The sequence below is a fragment of the Artibeus jamaicensis genome, unplaced genomic scaffold, assembly GCF_021234435.1.
Source record: "Artibeus jamaicensis isolate MK-2021 breed Jamaican fruit bat unplaced genomic scaffold, CSHL_Jam_final contig_264, whole genome shotgun sequence".
In the NCBI taxonomy this organism is placed as follows: domain Eukaryota; kingdom Metazoa; phylum Chordata; class Mammalia; order Chiroptera; family Phyllostomidae; genus Artibeus; species Artibeus jamaicensis.
In genome coordinates this window covers 800,593-817,558 of record NW_026521576.1, presented here as the reverse complement: position 1 = coordinate 817,558, position 16,966 = coordinate 800,593, and the positions used below count along the sequence as shown (strand labels likewise).

At 39.5% G+C, this 16,966-nt stretch overlaps 1 protein-coding gene across 1 annotated transcript in view; it reads left to right on the top strand.

Annotated features, from left to right (window-relative positions):
- SHC3 (SHC adaptor protein 3) overlaps positions 1–16,966 on the top strand; it is a 174,504-nt gene that overhangs the window by 122,602 nt on the left and 34,936 nt on the right. The window contains exons 11-12 of the mRNA XM_037134042.2: positions 1,548–1,706; positions 3,964–4,259. Coding sequence (XP_036989937.2) covers positions 1,548–1,706; positions 3,964–4,259 — 455 coding nt within the window. The remainder of the gene's footprint in view (positions 1–1,547; positions 1,707–3,963; positions 4,260–16,966) is intronic.

The following is a 16,966-nucleotide window of genomic DNA, read 5'->3' as shown; positions in this document are numbered from 1 at the left end:
AGGGAAGCATCATTATGTGGGAGATACATTGACTGGTTGCCTCTTGCATGCCCCCAACTAGGGACCTGGCCTGCAACCCAGGCATGTGCTCTGAGTGAGAATGGAATTGGTGACCTTTGGTTTGCAGGCTGGCACTTAATCCACCCAGCCCCACCCGCCAGGCTTATTACTCCTAATACATTTCAAGTTCTCTTTTGAAAGCAATAAATATCTTTTTGCATCTAACAAACAAGAATATTTCTTGTTAATTTGCTGACAGCTATTCCCCCTAAATAAAATAAACTTTCAAGGCCACCATGGTGTGTGTGTCTACCTGTCCCAGCTCCTCATCTGCCATTATGTGAGTGGGAAAGTGTTGTCATCAGGAATGTTATTCATTAGGCTTTTCATGTTCTCTTTTAAAAATTATTTGTAATATTCTTTTTATAGACTGATTTGTTAGCAATACATACACATGTGTGAACTGCAGCTAGCCACTGTTAAACCCAGGATATGTAACCCAGGCATAGCCTGTGGAACATGGAAGTCACATGCAGGAATAGGAATAGAGACAGTTCATGACTTTGCTGGAGATGCTCACCCTGGAGGAATTTTAGCTGAATACTTGCATTCTCATGTGTACAAGCAGATGGTGATGTACTGCCAAAAGTCTAACAACAGGCTCTGTGGAAAGCTTCTTAAAGACCCTGAGCTGACTCTTGCCAGCTGGACTGAGCCAGCTTCAATACTTGCTGTCCATAGGATGTAAAAGGTGACCTTCTCTGGAGATGGGAATACCAAAAGGCCATCTCGAGAATATGTATGTGTTAGAGACATGGATCCTGTAGAAAGAATTAGATAGTGATCCAAGCAGGTGTGCTCAGGCAATACCATTCATTCTCCTCTGGTGACAACAGCAGGGACTGCTGACCTAGCTTGGACACAGTCTTAATCCAGGTAGGGAGTACCATAGAGGTCCGCCTTGCAGGGAGGGCTCAGTCATGCCCGTGCTGGACCCTCTGCCTAGAGTTGGGGCTGCAAGTCTGGCTCTGTTTTGTACAAAAGGTGTTTCAGTTCATTAGGTAGTAGTATTCTAAATTGGGGTCACAGCACCCTCACTGCAATACTAGAATGAAATTAATTTACAAAGCATTCACTTACATGTAAAAAGGAAAAAATGACAATTAAAATCAGATTTGTCACTCTTCTGTTCAGTTGTTTGATCTGGTGCCTTTGTAAAAGGGATGGGCAGACCAAGATATGGCCTGCTCCTCTCACCTGGCCAGCATGAGGCAGAGTCTTAGTAAAGCATTAACCATCATGGGTATCTATTGTCATGGGCTAACGGTCCCATTTTGACATGAAGTGTAGAACATGTCCTAGCCAGAACACAACAGTGCGTGTGATGGGCTCAGAAGAGGAGATTTAAGCTACAAAGAGCTACAAAAGAATTTTCCTATGGTTAGCCTGAAGGACCTACTCTGTGAAACTGGGTGGCTTAACTATAGTGAATCAATAGCATTACCATTAGCAAAAGAAAGAGGGCTCATTTTTTGTTGTTGTTGCAGGGTCCATGGACACCTACAGCATGCCAGAAGGGAAAGCCCATGTGGTCCCTATGGGAGAAGCCCCCACCTACGTGAATACCCAGCACTTCTCTCTGCAGGCTGGACCAGCTGCAGGAAGCAGCACAGAGAGCAGCCCCAGGAAGGACCTCTTTGACATGAGTGGGTTTCCATTCACCTTTAGTTTCCTTTTCTTTTGAGGTTGCTTTCTACACTGCTTTTTATTGGAAATCTGTGCAATTACTAATTTTCTATTATCTGGGTTTTGATTAACAGTGATGACTAGCAGAACTTTTCTGGCTTGTGATTGGACATTTTAAGGCGTTGAACTTTGGTTAACCTCTCTTTGCTTTGGGATTACATCCCTCTCTGTTGTCTAGAGACAAAGCAATTTTCATCTGTTTTTTGGCATTTGCTTACCTCTTGAAGAGCTGCACATTTATTGATACAAACAATACACATAAATAAATACACTCATTTATTTATTCACTTAAATATATTAATAGGTTGCTGTGTACCAAGTTCTGTCACAGTTGCTGAGGATGCCAAGGTGAAATGGTATGGGCACTGTCCTCACAGAGCTCTCAGTCTATTGAGCAAGACCAACATAGAACCAAGAAATGGCAGCACACCCCTCTTGTATGCACACACGTGCTTGCCTTCCCTCTCGTCCTCTTATCGTTTGTCTTTCTCTGCAACTACAGATCTCTTCCCCTATTCTACTGAATACCTAACATGTGTCAAATACCATTCTACTCACTAGGAATATACAGGGAAACAAAGCAAAGTCCTTACTGTCACAGAGCTGAAGTACCCACTATGTATTATCAGGTAGTAACCAGTGGTGGCTCTCTGAGCCTCTGCTCCAGTTTTAACGATGTCTCATAACTGCAGTTTAGTAGTTGTATTTGTGGTCAAACAGTTTTACTGTTTAATCTATTCACTTTATCAGTGAGTCCTGGCCCCAGAGCCTGAGGAGAATTAGATAGGCCTGGCATTTGAGATAGGGAAATAAAAAACTGGAGCCAACATCTTCTCATCCATCAATTTCTACTCCTACTCCTCAAATTAAAGAAGAGGAGACAAAAGAACAAAAGGGCCCTGGGAGGCTAGTATCTATGGAAAAGTATGAAAAAATAAAGGTAGCACTCTGTTTATTTTGAACCATTAGAGCTAAATAATGACAGCGGTGATGATGGTATGATGGTGATGATGGTGGGGATAATGATGATCGTGCAGAAAGAGTATAATAAAAATTGTCAACTGCTCCAGGTAATTAGGAGAAAGATAGGGTAAAGAAATGAAATAAAATTGTAATCAATAGTTTTAACTTCTTTTCACTTCAACTATATAAATGATTTAAAAACTGTCAAAATGACATGATTTTGATTTCATTCACCTTACTTCTGCCCATCGTCTACTAACAATAGGTCTTATTTTATAGTACTTGATGAATATTTATAGAGTAGCAACTATGTCCCAGGAATAATGTAGGGCTTCGAGGATATAACTGTACCCAAGAGAATGCTATTCTTGTTTTTGTGGTGCTTGCATTGTACTGGGTTGGCAGTGTGGCCCAAAATTATAATACCACATATTTGTATAGCACTCCACATATTTTTTCCAAGTGCCTTTGTACAATTCTTTATTTGAAAATCAAACACTGAGGTTTTATTAGATGTACCTGCTGACTTATTCGCCTCTGACATTTGTTGATGTTGGAGCAGAAGTCCTACCACTGACCATGCCCAGTAGGGAAAGGCATATTCTGAAGAGCCTGAAGTCAGCTCAACCTCAGCCATGCATGCAAGAGCTTTTTCCACAGGGAAACAAGTGAAGGTCAAGGGGAGGTAAGGCTCCTTGTCTGGGGCAAGTTGCACAGGGGGAATCAATAAACATCAATTTTATTTTCTTTCAAAAATTCACCCAATACAAAGATTTTGAAGTAAATATTTGATGGGTTATGTTTAGCTTTTATACACAATCAAAATCTTGCAACTTGTCTCTTGCTTTGTATATTTCCTTTAGTTTGGCAGGTTTTTATTCAGAAGAGAATGTATTTGTTAAAGAGGCTAGCCAATGTTCAAAAAAAGTTGATGCTGTGTAACATGCACAGCCCCCTGAGACATGCGAAACTGAAGTCATTCTAACCAGCTAGACGAAGGGTGTGCTCAAATCCTTGGCAAAGGCACAGCGCTCAGCTGCCTTGGAAAAGCAAATTTATCAGAAGGATTCATGCCAAGATTTGGGCTGTGCTTTCAAATGCTTGTTTTGATGAGTCTCATTATATTGTCAGCTTGTCATTTGTCTCTAGTTCCTTCTTCTGGTAGAGTTGCCTTTGCATTTCCATCACTCATATTGTACTGTTTATCATTTGCTCTTCCTGGGTCCACCTGATGCTGGCAAATGCTAATGGCAGAACCTTTTGAAGATGCTCTTAAGAACCAGCCCATGGGACCAGTGCTGAGCAAGGCTGCCTCTGTGGAGTGCATCAGCCCTGTCTCACCCAGAGCCCCAGATGCTGCCATGCTAGAAGAGCTGAAGGCTGAGCCTTGGTACCAAGGTGAGATGAGCAGGAAGGAGGCAGAGGGGCTGCTGAAGCGAGATGGAGACTTCCTGGTCAGGAAGAGTACCACCAACCCTGGCTCCTTTGTTCTTACGGGAATGCATGATGGCCAGGCCAAACATCTTCTGCTCGTGGACCCGGAAGGCACGGTGAGCATGGTGACTGCTTTCTATCCTCTTCCCTCAGGTGCATGTGATGTCCTGATAGTCAATCATTTAGAACCATGAACCCCAGGCACAGGGGACTAATGCTTCAGGCCAGAGCTGAGCTAACAGAACTCACAGTCATGGCCCCTGCAATTTATAAACCTTGACAAATCACAAGAGCATAGGCTGAGAGCCTTAGTTCTTCTTTTTTAATTGTTCAATTATAGTTATCCCTCTTTATCTCCCATTACTCTCCCCTGTCCCACCCACTTCCCCTCCCAAGTTCAATCCTCCCTTCACCTCTTGTCCTTGTCCATGGGTCCTTTATACATGTTCCTTTACTTGAATTCTTCTTTTAAATAAACAGAAACTGATCAAGTTTTCCTCCAAAATACATTCATAGTGTACAAGGAGGTACACAAGGCTCCTGAGCTTTTAATACTCCTTTCAAATATTTTAAAACGTTAAATACCAGGGTTTTCATTGTAGGTTGTAAATGGGATGAAACAGTATGTAATAACTCCTCATTAGTGTTGTGTCCACCCACAGAAGTGATGCCTTATGACAGCAAGCTCAACAGCACAGCTGTGTCTCAATGATTCTGTGACTTTAACTAAATATCCTGTCATCTAATCAATAAATATATCTGACTTCACCTTGGCACAATATAAGATTGCTAAGTTTAATACTCATAATTACTTAACCTAACCATTGAGTAAATTCCAGGATTGTTGTTTAAAATCTTTTATCCAGTGAAAATAAAGAAGCAGGTGGAGTTAGCTAAATAGTGATTAAGAACATTGCATTTTTTTATTGCTAGGTGGAGATGAAGACTTAGTCTTCAACTGCATGTAGTAAACATAATTTACTTGTGTGTTTCTGGGGAGGGGCAGTGTTACCTGAGATGATTTGTTACCTCAGGTGTCTAGACTATGTTGGTCACACACCTCAGCTCTCTAGACATCATCTCCACACCTCCTCTTCCCCCACCACCTGGCAACCACCTCTGTGAATGTAAATGTAGAGCTTTCCAATTTGCCTTCTTTCATTGTGTGGATTTTTAAAAAATATATGCACAGTGGGGAAAATATATTTTATGCTTATACTTTTAAAAAATTTGCCAAAATAATATTGTTCTACAAATCCCATTTCATCTTTCTTTTTCCCCTGGGCACGTTTCTGAGGTTTGTCAGTGGTGACTTCTATACAATGAAGAGTACCTTGGGTAGCTGGCCTGGAGTCCCTGTAAATGGTCCACACATAACTTCCTAAACTCTCTGTGAATACCTGAGGCACTGGAGACACTACCAGCCATTGTGCTTGTTCCCTGTACCCAGGACAGTGTCTCTGGGGCACATTTTTAGAGTGGAGAGTTTGTGGTCAGAGGATATACATGCATTTAATTTTACCAGGGGTTGTATTTGCTTCCAGAAGGGCTGGACTACCTACATGAACATCAGTGAGGCACAAGGGGTCTCATCCTCCTCTTCCTTGATGTTACCCCTCTGATGTTGCTCTCCTATTGGAACAAGTAATTAAAGTGGTGTCTCATTGTGTGCCATGCAGTTCTTTGAATATACTTCATCCATAGATTTCTCCTGTGCATCTTTTCTTCATATTTCTATTTTAGTATTCTTTTCTTCATATTTCTGTTTTAGTATTCCTATAGGCCTTTTTGTTAAGTTTCTCAGTCATAGAGTTTCTATATGTACTCTTTCAGTTTTCCACCTATTGGATAATTTTGTCTGAAACATTCATCTTTTTTTCCAGTTTGTGAAGATTCATTTCTTTTTTTCTACATTTTTAATTGTTCAAGTATAGTTGTCTCTATTTTCTCTCTACCTCCCCCTCCCTGCAGCCCAGCCATCATCACTTCCAACCCTTGATCCTACCTCACTTTGGTTTTCATCAAATAGAAGTATTTCTTTGGAGTGTAGCCAAATCCATTAATTTTTCCCATTACAATTTATGTTTTGAATTTTAAAAAATTTTGTCACCTGCAAATCACAGGTATACTATATTCTTCTATATTTTCTCCTATGAGCGTCATAGTTTTATCTTTCACATTTGCAACTGTGGTTACTTTTGAAGGTAATTTAATATAGGGACCCAACATTAAGAAAAATCTCCATGTAGTGATCTAACTTTTTATCACTATTTACCAAGCAATTCATCTTTTTCTGTAGTACTGTTGCTCTTCCTATTACATATTAAGTTCCCTTTCCCTGTGTCATGGGTCTGTTTCTGCACTGTCAGTTCTGTTCTATTAATCTCATAGTTCATTATTCCTTGAACAAATACCATACTGTGTTAGTCATTATGGCTTTGAAACTGCCTTAATCTCTGGTAATATAAATACTTCATCTTGATTCTTCTTGTTGTAAGTTGTGGTATGTATTTTCCAACACTTATTATTTTTTGTTCTGATTTTAGATTTACTTTATCAGGTAAATGAAAGAGAAAGAGAGAGAACAGGTTGGGGTTTTGATAGGATATGTAGATTAATTTGGGAGGAGGTTGCAATGGGCAATGTTGTAGGAGGACCTTTCTCTCACCTCCTCTCAGAACAAAACTGGAAATAAAACTAAATGGAGGAACAGTCATCCAGAGTTACAAACTGAAGACTACTGAAGAGGAGGGGCAGAAACCACCTCAAGACAGGCAGGAAGAGTGAGGATGGCCCCAATCCAACAGGCAGCAGGCTAAGGGTACAAAGAGATAATGTAGCTATGAGAGCTTTCCCTGAAAGGACTGAAGCCTGAACCCCAGACCAGGCTCCTCAGCACAGAGTACCAGAGCCGAGATCATCCACCCGTGTAGAATTCAGTGGTGAAAGGCGACAGGGTGTCTATCTGCTGGGGAAAAATGGAGCCCTGTGGAGACAAAGCAATATTTTTTTAAAGGATCCAAAGCGCAAATTTCTAATTGGCAGCCACTTACCCTGGGCTCTGGGGAAGGGAGGGCACTGTGGACTAGAGTCGTCTGAGAGTTTAGAGTAGGAGGCATTAGCGAAAAATGTGGGGGAGCAGCTGCTGGGATCCTTGTGTGGGGTCATCCCCCTGTATTGCAGTAGCCATTTTTCTTGAGAAGAGCAAGCCCCTCCCAGGGGAATAAACTTGTGGAAAAATAATTACCCCATCCTCTATAATCCCACTCATCACACCATGTGGAATCTTTCTTTCCCCACCCTGCATCTTTTTTTCTACCATCCTGCATCTTATTCCCTGCTGAGGAGATAGCAACACAGGCAGACTCAGGGTGTATCAGAGACTGGATTTGGGGCATGACCATTTCTTACAGTTTCCTGAGAACTGGACTGGTGCTTCTCCCTCACAGGAGAGTGGGTAGAAATACCTGATAGAAACACACCCCTGATTTCTGGCAGACCCAAACTCTGGACTCCAGAGTCCTACCTGTTTGCCTACTAAGGGCTCTACCCTGCCAAATTCAGGGAAATAATCCAGGATATACTGCGATATGACACTCTGGGGCAGTGGAACACACCCACCATCTTCCTTGAAGTCTAAACAGCACCCTGTCCCCTTATTGAAGATTCAGGGGTCCCATCCTCCCAATTTTGCCAGAAGTCCTTTCAGCAAACAGCTCTTTCAGTGACTAAATCTAACAGCCAGGCAAGGCTAGAGGCAGATCTTGTTTGTTGCCTTAGGATGTTTGCTGACCCACCTCTGGGCTTTGTGCCTTGGGGCATAGCTTGGCCCCTTTCATGTGCAGCCAAGCCTGGTGGAGGCAGCCACAAGCTGTGGATCACTTGCAACTTTGACCAGACTTCTGGGGACCAGATGTGGACAGCATCTGAAATTGGCTTACACCAGCTTCAGACAATGTTGGAGGATATCCAGAGGGAGATTCCAGAAGGCAGGCACTAAAGTCTACTGACATGAATTCCATTTTGTTCTTTTTCACTATTTTTTAAATTTTTTTCTTCTCTTTACAATTTTCTCTTTACTTTTTCTTTCACATCTCATATTTTACTCTTTTCTCTTCATACTCTACTTTTTCTTTTCTTATTTTTTATTCTTCCCCTTTCTCTGGTCTTTTTTTTTTTTTTTGCAGGGGAGGCGGGTTCTCTTTCTATTGCTTATTCTTATCATTTTTCTTCCTTCTTTCCTCTCCTAATCTTTTTTCTTTCTTTTTTTTAGCATTTGATTTTTATTGTATTTTTCTATTACTATTTAGCCCCCTTATACCCCACAGCCCCCTGCAATCACCACACTGTTGACCATGTCTGTGAGTACTTTTTCCTTTTTGCCTAATCCCTCCACACCTTAAACTCCACATCCTTAGCTGTGGAGATAGCATCCTGCTTGCTATCTATGAGTCTGTCTCTATTTTGCTAGTTAGTTCACTTTGTTTATTACATTCCACATGTGAGGGAAATCACATGGAATTTTTGTGATTGGCTTATTTCGCTTAATACGATGTTCTCCAGGTTGATCCATACTGTTGCAAAGGGTAACATTCCTTTCTTTTTGTGTGGCTGATTGGTACTCCATTGTGTAAATGTGCCATAGTTGTTTTATCCACTCATCTACTGATGAACATTTAGACTGTTTCCATGTCTTGGCAATTGTAAATAATGCTGCAATGAACATAGGGGTACTTATATTCTTTCAAATTACTGTTTTAGGTTCCTTTGTATATATTCCTAGAAGTGGAATCACTGGGTCAAAAAGCAGATCCATTTTTAATTTGTTAAGGAAACTCTATACTACTTTCCACAGTGGCTGCACCAATCTGCATTCTAACCAACATTGCAAAAGGATTCTCCTTCCTCAACATCCTTGCCAGCACTGGTTTGTTGATTTATTAAGGATGGCCATTCTGAAAGATGTGAGATGATATCTCATTGTGGTTTTAATTTGCATCTTTATGATTAAGATGTTGAGCAACTTTTCATAGGTCTATTGGACATCTGTATGTCCTCTTTGGAGAAGTGTCTGTTAAGGTCATTTGCCCAGTTTATAATTGGGTTTATGTATTTTTGGTGTTGGTTTTGTAAGTTCTTTAAAAATTTTGGATATTAACCCTTTATTAGATGTATCCATGAATACATTCTCCTATTCTCAGGGTTGTATTTTTATTTTGTTGATGTTTTCCTTTGCTGTGCAAAAACTTTTTAGTTTGATGTAGTTTCATCTTTTAAACTTTTTTCTTTTTTAAAAAATATTTTCAAGGTGGATAAAAGACTTAAATATAAGCCATGACACCATTAAAGTCCTAGAGGAGAACATTGGCAAGAAAATCTCAGATATTCCATGCAGCAACATTTTTATGGATATGTCCCCTAGAGCAAAGAAGATAAAGGAAAGCATAAACAAATGGGATCTCATCAAAATAAAAAGCTTCTGCATGGCTAAAGAAAACAGTATGAAATTCAAAAGACAACCAACTGTATGGGAAAACATATTTGCCAATGATACCTCAGACAAAGGTTTAATCTCCAAAATATACAAAGAACTTACACGACTCCACTCTAGGAAGACATCGAACCCAATTAAAAAATGGGAACAGGACTTGAACAGACACTTTTCTAAACAGGACATACAGAATATCCAGAGACACATGAAGAGATGCTCAATATCGTTAGCTATCAGAGAGATGCAAATTAAAACCACAATGAGATACCACTTTACACCAGTCAGGATGGCTATCATAAACAAAGCAACAAACAACAAATGTTAGAGAGGGTGTGGGGAAAAGGGGATCTTAGTTCACTGTTGGTGGGATTGCAGACTGGTACAACCATTATGGAAAGCAGTATGGAATTTTCTCAGAAAAATAAAAATTGACCTGCCTTTTGACCCAGCAATTCCACTGCTAGAATTATACCCCAAGAATCCTAAAACATCAATTTCAAAGAACCTATGCACCACAATGTTCATAGCAGCACAATTTACAATAGCCAAGAGTTGGAAGCAACCTAGGTGCCCATCAGTAAACGAATGGATCAAAAAACTGTGGTACATATACACAATGGAATTCTATGCAGCAGAGAGAAAGAAGGAGCTACTACCCTTTGCAACAACATGGATGGAACTGGAAAGCATTATGCTGAGTGAAATAAGCCAGGCATTGAAGGACAAATACCATATGATCTCACCTTTGACAGGAAGCTAAAGAATAAAACAAACAAGCAAACAGAATAAAAACAAAGACACTGAAATAGAGAACAAGTGGGCAGCGACCAGAGGGGAGAGGGAAGGGAACTTAAGGGGAAAAAGGGGGAGGGATTTTGAGGAACAAGTATGAAAGACACAGAGATGAGGACTGTGGGGGGGAGGAATGGGAGGGAGGGGGGAGACCGGGCGGGGGGGTGGGGTGGGATGGGAGAAATAGATTAAAAAAAAATGTAAAAAAATAAATAAATAAATAAAAAATAAAAAATATTTTATTGATTATGCTATTATAGTTGTCCCATTTTTTCTTCCTTTTATTCCCCTCTGCCATGTACCACCCCCACTATCATTCCCCTATTTTAGTTCATGTCCATGGGTCATAAATATTAGTTCTTTAGCTTCAATTCTTAACCTCCCCCTGTCTATTTTCTACCTACCATTTATGATTTTTATTCCGTGTACCTTTTCCCCCATTTCTCCCTTCCCACTAATAACCCTGCATGTGTAGATTCCTTTAGGTGTTATGGACATTTTAATGAGGTTAATTCTTTCCATTCATGAACATTGTGTTTTCTTCCATTTAGTAATATCTTCTTCAATTGCATTCTTCAATGTCTTATAATTTTCCAAGTACAGATCTTTTACATCCTTGGTTAGGTTTATTCCTAGGTATTTTATTCTTTTTGAAGCATTAGGGAACAGATTGTTTTCTTAATTTTCTTTTCTGTTTGTTCATTATTGGCATATAAAAAGAGGCTTCTGCTATTTTGTATCATGCTACTTTGCTGACTTTACTTAACAGTTTTACTACTTTCTTGATGGAGTCTTTTAGTTTCTCTATGTACAATATCATGCCATCTGCAAATAAAGAGAGTTTTACGTCTGCCTTATTAATTCGCATGCCTTTTATTGCTTCTTGTCTGATTGCTGTAGCTAGGACTTCCAGTACTATTTTGGATAAGAAAGTTGAAAGTGGACATTCCTGGTTTTTGCCCAATCTTAAGGGTAACACTTGAAGTTTTTGCCCATTGAGTAAGTTGCTGGCAGTGGGTTTGTCATATATAGCCTTTTTGATGCTTAAGTATATTCTCTAATCCCACTTTGCTGAGAATTTTTTTCATCAACGAGTGCTGGATTTTATCAAATGCTTTTTCAGAATGTATTGATATAAACACATGGTTTTTACCCCCCATTTTGTTTATGTGGTGAATCACATTTATTGATTGGTCAGTGTTGTACCAACCTTGCATTTTGGACTAGATCCCACTTGATAATGTATGATCTTATGGATGCATTGCTGTATTCTGATTACTAATATTTTGTTGAGGATTTTAGCATCTATGTTCTTTGGGTATTAGCCTGTAATTTTCTTTTTTTTTGGTAGTGTCTTTATCTGGTTTTGGAATTGGAATAATCCTGGTCTTGGAAGATGCGCTTGAAAGCCTTTCTTCCTCTTGAATTCTTTAAAATACTTTGAGAAAGAGAGGCATTAGTTCTGGTAATTCTTGGTAACATTCACCTGTGAAGCCATTCTGTCCAGGGCTTTTGTCTATTGGGTGTTTTTTGATTACTGCTTCAATTATACTGTCTATTCAAATAGGTATAATCTGTGTATTCAAACTCTCTGATTATTCCTGATTTAGTTTTGGAAGATTGTATGTTTCTAGAAATTTATCCATTTCTTCCAGGTTGTCCAGTTTGTTGGCATATAGTTGTTCATAATATTGTCTTACAACCCTTTGTAATTCATTACAGTCCATTGCTATTTCTTCTTTTCATTTCTGATTTTATTTATTGGGTCCTCTCTCTTTTTCCTTGATGAGTGTGGTTAATCATTCTTGGTTATCTTTTTCAAGAACCAGCACTTAGTTTCACCGATCATTTGTATCATTTTTTGTAGACTCTATTTCATTTATTTTTGCTCTGATCTTTTTTATTTCATTCCTTTTACTCATTTTTGGCTTTGTTTGTTGTTATTTTTTAAGGTCCTTTAAATGTTTATTTGTTAAATTGTTTACTTGAGCTTTTTCTTGTTTTTTCTTTGTGACAGGTCAGTAATGCAATGAATTTCCCTCTTATAATTATTTTCTTAGTCCCACAGATGTTGTATTGTGTTCTCTTTTCACTTTTTAAAGGTGTCTTTTGATTTATTCCTTGATTTTGTTGTTGATACATTTGTTGTTTAATAACATGTTATTTTGCTTCCATGTCTTTGTGTTTTTCAGTGTTTTTCTTGTAGTTGATTTCTAGTTTCACAGCATTGTGGTCAGAGAAAATGCTTGACATGATTTCAGTCTTCTTAAATTTATTGAGACTTATTTTGTGTCCTAATATGTAGTCCATCCTAGAAAATGTTCCATGTGCACTGAAAAGTATGTATATTCTGCCACTTCAGGGTGAAACACTCTGAAGGTATACATTAAATTCATTTGATCTAGTGTGTCATTTAAGACCCTGTCTCCTTGTTGATTTTTCTGGCTGGAAGATCTATCCATTGAAGTCAATGGCATGTTAAATTCCCTGACTAAGACTGTATTCCTGTCAATTTCTCCCTTTATGCCCATCAAGATTTGCTTCACATATTCAGATGCTCCTGTGTTGGGTGCATAAATATTTACTAGGATTATATCCTCTTGTAAGATTGTTCCCTATATCATTATGTAGTGTCCTTCTTTGTCTCTTATTATCACCTTGATTTTAAAATCTATTTTGTCAGGTATAAATATCGCCACCCCAGTTTTCTTTTCCTTTTCATTTGTATGAAATACCTTTTACCATCCCTTTACTTTGTGCATATCTTTCAATCTGAGGTGGGTTTCTTGGATGCAGCATGTATATGAGTTTTGTTTTGTTATCCATTCATCTACCCTACATGTTTTGGTTAGAGCATTTAAACCATTTACAGTTAAGATAAATAATGATAGATAGATATTTAGTGCCATTTTATTGTTAGACTATTGTCCTTTCTTGTTTATTCTTCTCCTTCTCCCTCTCCTTCTTCTTCTCTCTCCTCCTCCTCCTTCTCCTCTTCTTCTTCTTCTTCCTTGTTTCTTCTTCTTTCATCTTTGATCAAATCCTTTAACATTTTTTTTTGCTGTACTGGTTTGGTATTAATAAGCTCATTTAGCTTTTTCTTATTTCTAGGAAGCAAGTTATTTCTCCTCTGGGAAGCAACTTATTTTTCCTCCAACTTTAAATAATATCCTTGCTGGGTAAAGTAACATTGGTTGTAAATTCTTGCTTTACATCACCTTGGATATTTCATGCCACTCTCTATGGTCTTAAATGTTTCTGTTGAAAAATCAGATGACAGTATAATTGTTACACCCTTATATGTAACACTCTGCTTCCCCCTTGTTCCTTTTAGGATTATCTCCTTGTCTTTAAACCTTGCCATTTTAATTATGATGTGTCTTTGTGTAGACCTCTTTGGGTACAACTTATTTAGGACTCTGAGCTTCCTGGATATGTGTATTTTTTTCCTTCACCTGATTAGGGAAGTTTTCATTCATTATTTCTTGAAATAGGTTCTCAATCCTTGTTCACTCTGTTCTCCTTCTGGTATTCCCATGATATGGATGCTGTTATGCTTCATGTTGTCCCAAATGTTGCTTTAGCTCTCTTTATTTTTTAAATTCTCTTTTCTTTTTGCTGCTCTTCTTGGATATTTTTCTGTACTGTGTCTTCCAAATCACTGATTCAATATTCTGCTTCATGTAACCTATTGTTTTTTCCACCCATTGTATTATTTGTTTCAGATATTTCTATCTTTATTTGTGATTGGTCCTTTTCTATGCTTTCTGTGTCTTTTTTCATGCTGTTGAGTATTGGTATAATCATTACTCTATACTCTATCTGATAAATTGCTTGCCTCCATTTCATCTAGTTCTTCTGGAAAATTCTCTCTTTTTTTATTTGGAATCTGTTTCTTTGCCATTTTGTCTGCTTCTTTGTATTTCTTTCTATGTATTAGGTACATCTGCAAAAACTCTGGTGCACACCTATGTCAAACACTACCTATGACTGGCCATGGCAGCTGTTTGGAGCTATTAATGACCCAAAGTTTGTGCCTCTCCGTGATGGACCTGAGTATGTGCAGAAAGAACCAGGATGTACACCAAGGTTGGCTTTCATCAGCAAGGGCCCAGGGGAGTGTCATCTAAAATCTCAGAGCTCCTAGAGATCTCCCTTAGTTGATAAACTTTGTCACTGATGTTGCCTCAAGCTGTACTCAGCAGCCTGGCTTAAGCTCCAAAGGGTCTGGCAGAATAATTCCTGTAGATGAGACTATTGCTTCTTTTCTGGCTGATGCCACTTGGAGGAGTGTGTTCTACTTGATAAAGATGGCTTCTGCATTATGAAGAATGACTCAGCACAGGAATCTTGGTAGCTATTCTCTCCTCAGAGCCACCAACCCCAGACTCTCCTCATGCATCTAGGCCACTCTGCTCTCCCTCTACCTAAGCCCGAGGAAAGTAGCTGCAAATGGAATTTCATGCATTAGCTCTTTAAGAGGCCCCCTGCATCTCCAGCCCTCTCTCTCTGTTGGACAAAAAACAGCACTGCTTTTCACAGCTGAATGTTATCTAAGTTTCTTTCCTGGCTCTGGTGCTATGAGCTGGGGAGCTCAGCTTGTGGCTTAGACCTCACACTTCTCAGGAGAAAGTCCCCTGGCTTCTGAAATATCCCCCCGGGACTTCAGGTACAGCTTGTGGGAGCCCAGCCAGTCCTTTTGTGCCTGCTTTGCACTCCCTAACAGTCTCACTGTGGGGAAGGGTTTTTTTTCTGTCTGTGTTTGGTTATAAGGCTTCTCTCCAGCTAGTTTCAGTTGATCATTCAGGATTATTTCTCTACAGTGTAATTGTGATTCCACATTGTTTCCGGTGGAGGCTTGTGCATCTTCCACTGACTTCTCCACTATCTTGGACCCCTGCTTTGTTTTATTTTACTACTCTTTTTCTGCTTTCTTATTCTTTTCTCTTTTGTTGTTTTTTCCTCTTGCTTTTGTTTTGCATGTTTTTGACTTGTTTTCTTTTGTCAGCCACACAAAATTCTTGTATCAGAGCAAAAGCAATCCTGAGAAGAAACTTAATATAATTATAGGCTTATGAGACTTCTGGCCTAGATGGAGGCATAACCAAAAGAAGGAAAACAACAAATATTAAAAAAAAAAACAGGACTGCCAGAAAATCAAACTGTATGGAAGTCTGGCAACCACGGATTTAAATAAACATTCATCCAGACCAGTAGGAGGGGTGCAGATGGGCAACTGGGGCAGAGAGGGCACATGGCAAGGTGGCAGCTGGAGAACCTGTGCAGGTGAGGCAATGGCTGGCAGAGCAGGCCAGATGGCAGCTTGCAGACCCAGCAGTCCCACAACTGAAGAACAACTGGGGAGTGAGAAAGACCGGGCAACCCAGGGATCCTGTGTGGGGAAATAAACCCTTGAAACCTCTGACTTAAAAAACCTGTGGGGGTTGTAGCAGTGGGAGAAACTCCCTGCCTCATAGGAGTATTCATTGGAGAGACCCACAAGCTCCTAGAATGTACACAAACCCATTCGCCTGGAAATAAGCACCAGAACATCCCAATTTGCTTGTGGGTAGCAGAAAAAGTGACTGAAAGCTAGTCAAGAGCCAAGCAAGTGGCATTGTTCCCTCTTGGATCCCTCCCCCATGTGTAGTGCTCCAAAGCAGTGTTGCCTGACCTTGGAAATACCTAAGGCTCTGCCCCTTACTATGTAACAGGCACACTGAGGAAAACAAGACACATGGCCCAAATGAAAGAACAGATCAAAACTACAGAAAAAAACAACTAAATGATGAAGAGATAGACAACCTATCTGATGCAGAGTTCAATACACTGATAATTGAGTTGCTTACAGAAATAGTTGAGTATGGTCACAAAATAGAGGAAGATGTGAAGACTATGAAAAGGGAAATAAAGGAAAATGTACAGAGAACCAACAGTGAAGGAAAGGAAACTGGGACTCATATCAACAGTTTGAACTGAAAGGAAGAAATAAACATTCAACCAGAACAGAATGAAGGAATAAGAATTAAAAAAAAAATGAGGAGAGGTTGAGGCACCTCCAGGACAACTTTAAATGTTCCAACATCTGAACAATAATGGGTGCCAGAAGAAGAAGAGGAAGAGCAAGAAATGGAAAACTTATTTGAAAAAAACAGTGAAGGAGAACTTACCCAATCTGGCAAAAGAAATAGACTTCCAGGATGTCCAGGAAGCTCAGAGAGTCCCAAGGAAGGTGGACCCAAAGAGGAACACACCAAGGCACATCATTACATTACCCAAGATTAACATGAAGGAGAGAATTCTGGAAGCAGCAAGAGATAAGGGAACAGTCACCTGCAAAGGAGTGCCCAAAAGACTGTCAGCTGATTTCTCCAAAGAAACCTTGCAGGCAACAAGGGCCTGGAAAGAAGTATTCCAAGTCATGAAAAGCAAGGACCTGCATCCAAGATTACTCTATCCAGCAGAGCTATCATTTAGAATGGAAAGGCAGATAAAGTGCTTCTCAGATAGGGTCAAGATCAAGGAGTTCATCATTTACCA